The sequence below is a fragment of the Phyllobates terribilis genome, unplaced genomic scaffold, assembly GCF_046119375.1.
Source record: "Phyllobates terribilis strain yellow unplaced genomic scaffold, ASM4611937v1 Scaffold_1__5_contigs__length_1240528914, whole genome shotgun sequence".
Lineage (NCBI taxonomy): Eukaryota > Metazoa > Chordata > Amphibia > Anura > Dendrobatidae > Phyllobates > Phyllobates terribilis.
Genome location: NW_027362761.1, coordinates 268,949,228 through 268,955,227, shown reverse-complemented (window position 1 = coordinate 268,955,227; position 6,000 = coordinate 268,949,228). Strand labels below are relative to the sequence as shown.

General features: G+C 44.0%; 1 protein-coding gene across 6 annotated transcripts in view; it reads right to left on the bottom strand.

Moving 5' to 3' along the window:
* Nucleotides 1-4,696: 4,696 nt before the first annotated feature.
* Nucleotides 4,697-6,000, bottom strand: part of SLC8B1 (solute carrier family 8 member B1) — a 30,554-nt gene continuing 29,250 nt past the window's right edge. For all 6 annotated transcript variants that reach the window (XM_073672128.1, XM_073672121.1, XM_073672165.1 and 3 more), the window contains 2 exons: nucleotides 5,598-5,662; nucleotides 4,697-5,386 (listed from right to left, as the gene is read on the bottom strand). In XM_073672128.1, the coding sequence (XP_073528229.1) occupies nucleotides 5,189-5,386; nucleotides 5,598-5,662 (263 nt within the window). In that variant the 3' untranslated portion in view covers nucleotides 4,697-5,188. The remainder of the gene's footprint in view (nucleotides 5,387-5,597; nucleotides 5,663-6,000) is intronic.

The window sequence follows — 6,000 nt, the reverse complement described above, 5'->3', positions numbered from 1 at the left end:
GAAAAAGGAATTGAGCACAGCTTATTTTTTGAGTGGCTATCACCCGACCATGTTTTTAGCCATATTGCCAGTCTAGCGGTATTAGATAGTACACTACATCTAGCCGTGAATCTGACCGATTCGGCCGAGGCATCAGCCATGAATTGCGTCGCCAGCTTTAACATAGGAAGAGAGTCTGATAGCATTTCTACAGGGGAGTCAGACCTAATTTGATCTGACAGCTCGTCCAACCAAAGGCACATGGATCTTGCCACTGACGTGGCAGCGATATTAGATTTAATTATGGCTGCTGAGGCTTCCCAACTCCTCTTGAGCATGCTCTCCGCCTTCCTATCCATTGCGTCTTTGAGGCAAGACGAATCTTCAAAGGGGATGGACGTTCTCTTAGCCACTTTCTCTATTGGGACATCTACCTTAGGGATTTCCTCCCAAAGTTTGATGTCCTCCGGATTGAAAGGAAGACGGGATTTAAAGTCTCTTGGCACAATGAGTCTTTTCTCCACTTCTTTCCATTCCTCCATAATCATTGCTTTCAAATGCTCATTTACTGGGAACACTATTTCTCTGAGTCCTCAGACCTGCAAACATTTCATCTTGTCTGGAGTGGGAGACTTGAATGTCCTCCAAGTTCATAGTATGCCTAACGGATTTCAATAGCTCATGCGTATGTTCTGCAGAGAATATATATTTTTATCTCTCTTGTGAGGGTAACAGAGAAGCGATCCTCATCCTCTTCCAGACTGTGCTCTGATGCAGTCTAAATATTCCTCAGACAACTATTCCATCTCCCACCTGGGTCTTTTCTGGCAAGGAGAGGGTTGAACTATTTGGGGTGACGGCTGTGTATGGGAAGGTATAAGGCTCGAGACTGTGTTCTGGACCTCCTCACAGATCAGAGAGCTCATATCCATCAAAAAGGAAGCTTTTTCTTCCTTTAAAACCTCAGCTATACATTCTTTACACAGCAGCTTTTTAGATGAGTCCTGAAGCTTAGTGTTACAGGATATACATCATCTTGATTTTTTTGGAGGACGATCTGGACCTCTGGGCTCCCCTATCCTAATCCAGAAAAAAGGACACAGGAGATTTGCTAATAAAAGACCTGTCCTGGATTATAGGGTTCAATTATCCAGGCAAGGGCCTAAGACTGTACTCACACTGCCCAGGGACTCTGAAGGGGCTTCTGACCGTGTAGGATTGGATTCCATAGTGTCAGTGTGTGTGCACCTGAGGTGTACCCTTTCATAGGGTCTTACCTGATCCAGGTGAGTAGGCCACGCCCCCAACAACAACCGCTGCTTCTGCAGTGATGCGTCCTAAAATCCTGTCGTCATTCAGAACGTGCCCTGAAGGCTCACCACCGCCTCCAGGCACCTGTGCGGCCTTGCCGCCAGAAGTCTTGCCTCCCGGCGTCATCGCTCCGGAAGGACAGGCCCACGGGGCGTGCGTTCCACCCTGGAACGCACACCGACCCAAAGCGGATGTCCGCTTACCTTACTCCGCCCCAAGTATACAGCGCTCCTCCCTGGAGCGCACGCAGCTTCCGGTCCTCCAAGACAACGCCGGTGGGCAGCGCAACGCTCAGAGTCCCCTGTCCGGGGTATACAGCGGCATGATGGCGGTTTCTGGCTGAGGGACCCCCGATCAGTGGGGTATCAGCATGAAGCCTCTGGACCGGAGGAAGGGGAGAGTTCAGACCCTCCCGATCCTCCAGGCTCTCAGGTATCATTAAACTTCAGAGAGCACCTCCCCTAGTGTCCTGTCCTGCTAGAGACAGGATAAACACGGAGGGTGTGATTTGGGGGGGCCTTTAACTTCTCATGTGTTTCCTGTCCCTAGAGGAACAGAGGACTTAACTCCTGTCGTGTCGTTATGATGGACGTACTGGTAAACTTATGTTTTTAGATGGACTACAATAAAGACATCAAGTCAAGCCATTCAATGTATGTATCTGACAGGTACAACAAGTCCCAGGAAGGCATCAGATAAGGATGACACATTTTGAACCTATGCGGTTCTTACTCATAACCCAAGTATGAATCAAATCGCTCAAGCTTTAAAGCCCCTGAATAAAACCCTACCACCATCACATGACAGCCATTAATGTGAGCGTAATCATAATGGGAGATAATATGTATGTATACCATCAATAGTACAATATTGGATCTGTTCCATGATTTAGACCTTGTGTTAAAGAAGCATTCAGATCACAAAAACTCATGCACCAATAGCGCCCTATACAAGACGTATTTGTGTGCAATCCTAATACTAAGCAACCCCCCCCACCCCCATGAACTGGCAGGTTGTGAGTGGCTGTCTCCACCTCTATTTGGGGGTGGGGGCTTGCTGCACCCTATTGGTGCATGAAGTTTTGAGATCTGTACTCTTCTTTTGCACAAGGTCTAAACTAGTGTTTCCCAAACCCCATCCTCACAGCCCCCCACAGGTCATGTTTTCAGGATTTCCATAGTATTGCACAGGTGAGAGAATTCCTGATGCCTTGATACTTCAATCACCTGTGTAATACTAAGGAGATCCTGAAAACATGACCTGTGGGGGGCCGTGAGGCTAGGGTTTGGGAAACACTGGTCTAAACCATAGAACAGATCCAATATTGTACTATTGATGGTACAGAATACATATGTATTATCTCGCATATTAGGATTACGCTCACATTACTCCATTTGTCATGTGATGGGGGTAGGGTTTCATTCAGGGGCTTTACAGTTTGTGCCATTTGATCCAAACCTAAGTTATGGCTAAGAAGCAAATATGTTCAAAATGCGACAATGTTATCTGATGCCTTCCTGGGACTTGTTGTACCTGTCAGATTTATGCATTGAATGGCTTGACTTGTATATGTTTTAATATGGACCACAATAAAGAAAAGTTTTAAAAGTGCTGGATTTTGGATCTGGTCCCTTGAAATTCTGTGAATCTGTTCTGCTGCTATTTTCTGATTGTTTAAAGGGAAGCCATTACATGATTTTCCAGGGGGAAAAATGGTGAGGAACAGTCTCAACAGCAAAACGGCTTGGTCATTACAATTGGATACACGGCTTTACAGGTGAAACAGCCATTCACTCATAAAACTCAAGTGCCTGTTTAATGAGCAGTTTGAAGACTGCAGCAGCCATTGGCTGCTTTCGTTTCTTGCTGTGACCAGGTCAAATGATCTGGCCTTTCCCTAGGAGACTGGATGGACAAGATCTGCTCTCAATGTATTAAAATTATTGGCACTATTAACCTGCCTGGAGCCTGCACTTACCCAAATGTTGCAGGGTGAAAAGTAACTTGATTCCCCATGTCGGGTTTCAGTCTCGGGGGTGGCGCCAGCGTGAGATCAGTCACTGCTATGAGTATAGAGAGTGGCGGCTATAACCATGCCTCCGACACTGACAGCTGGCCCCAATGCAAAGCCAGTGTCAATCAAGGCTGGGGAAGCAGTTACAGACGCCACTCTATACTCAGAGCAGTGACTGAACTCGCACTGGCGCCACCCAGTGACAGAAACCCACACGCTGCCGGGGGAAATAAAGTTAATTTTTTTCTCCTCAGCATTCGGGTAAGTGCAGCTGCTGGGCAGGATAGTAACGCTATTAACTGCAGATTAACGGTTTTTTTCTGGTGACAGGTTCCCTTTACAGGGAGACTGTCAGCACAGAATGACTTCACATGTACAGGCACTCGGTGCACCCTTGGAATGGCCAAAAATTGAAGTGCACCTTCCCATCTACCTCCACCCTTCTCTGGCTCTATAAAAGGTAGAGCTGACAGAGTAAGGGGGGGAGGTAGTTAGATAGGAAGGTGCACTTAAAAGATTGGCCATGCCATGATGCACTTGAGTGCCTGTATTTTGTACAGTCAATCTGTGCTGACAGTTCCTTTAAAAGGACTGACAGCACAGAATGACCGTTCAAACCAAGTCCTGCCGCTCAGTGCTTCATAGTGTGGTCAATTATTTAAATACCCTTCCCCTCTATTTAATTGACAGCTCTTACTTCATAGAGCCAGCGAAATGTGGAGATATAGGGAAGACAAGCAGATGGGAAGTTGTATATAAATGATTGGGCCCTCAGTGATGCACCCAGCGCCTATACTTTGTTTGAACAGTCACTCTATGCTGACAGAGTCACTTTAAAAAGTTTTCCAAAAGTGTTCACTTGTCCACGTTATAGGTGATAATTGTTAGATCAATGTGGCTCCAAATCCTTGATGCCCCATCAAAACTTTTCCCCATCCTGGTCACAGCCAGGAGTTAAGGAGCTCAATCCTAGCAGAAGTCTTGTGATCGGTAGAGGTCCCAGCAGTGGGAACCACATCGATCTGACTGGTATCACCTACTCTCAACTATAGCCTGTATGGCTCATTATGTAAAAATTCATACAGGCTCTGTGCCATTGTGCATGAGGCATTGCACTCATTTCTACCTCAAAATACCATGGTGTAAGGGTTAAGCCTTCTATAATTTTATACTTCCATGACAAGCAATAAATCCATGAGCAGTTTGAGTTTGCCATCACTGCTAGTAAAGACACAGCTCTTGCTGTTCTTGTCTTATGAAAGCCCTTAAACCCACATTAGTGGTATGCTGAGGCAGTTCATAGCTTTGCAGGATAACATTTTTATGCATCATACATGTAGAGCAAAACAAAAAATATATTTTTCATGGCTATATTATAAAACATTTTAGCATTTATTCCGGTTTTTGTTTTTATACATGGTTGTGCATGTTGCATATATGGATAAATCATCAGCCGTATCACATTTTGAACCATGTAAAGAAAGAAAATGACAGTAGAAGTCACATACATTGCATTCTGTTCTTCAATCTGTGAGGTAGCAACAATGGTATCCATCATTATAAATCGCCATGTTCTTCTATAATTCTGGATAACATGTATACAAGGACCCGCTTTATTTAAAATAAAAATACAATATAAAATATATTTAGTGCTTCACATAGTAGCTAAACAATGGTGAAGCAGTTAAATACTGTCACAATAGAACTAAAAATACCACTCTGTCATAAAGATTGCGTCTTTCTAAAAAAAAAAAAAAAAAAAAGAAGGTCATGCTTTTCCCTTTTAAGTAACAATAAAAACCCCTAAAAAAATATCCTGAGACAATAAATCAGCCATAAAGGGTTAAGGTGTCCATCTAGTTTGTAACTTATTCCATGAATCTGTCAGGAGTTCTGTAGTTTGATGATGCCAAATTCCGTTAAGAGTGCGATAACCAGAAAGAACACGTAGAGGAAGATTAGTGCGATCCCATAGCCTCGCTGTAGGTGAAAGCACTGTATAGGCACGGCTATTAGGGAGAAAACCAGACTCACTCCAAGACCTCCGGCCAGGATCCACACCAACAGCCCTTGTGCTTCAAGCTACAGAAGAAACAAAATATTAGGCAGAAGAATAACAAACTCCTTCCTGCGTCCAATCACAACATTCATCAGCACAGTATAGAGGGTAGAACATTACCCATTAACTACTGTATACGCCACCCAATAAAAGCAATGTAAACCACAGGTTAACAACGTGACACGGAGATACTACTTCTCAGATACTTGTAACTACACCAGAATCTGGTCTGACCTGTAACACTGTCGTGGATGGACCCATCTGTATAAGACAACCAAGACCAACTCCGATCAGCACATCTAACATTAGGTCAGGATAAATTACTGGGTTTGAAGGAAATGACTGCCAGACTAAAGTCTTTAAGCCCTTCCACTGATGGCAAGTAAAAATTAAAACGACAGTTAAACTTAATTTCATAAATCAATAGTACACATGAAAATTAGCAACTTTGTAATAAATCTTATCAGAGAAATCTGTTGCTTTGCCCTTCAGGAATGCTCATTGATTCTCAAGTCATGGTTAAAACCTGTATGACAAAGGAGGAGGAGGAGCTCGACCTCTAGAATCACTCAGGTCAACACCAGTTCAGTGATTTAAAGATCTGTCTTTACTAAATACAGATTTTACCCAGGAATGA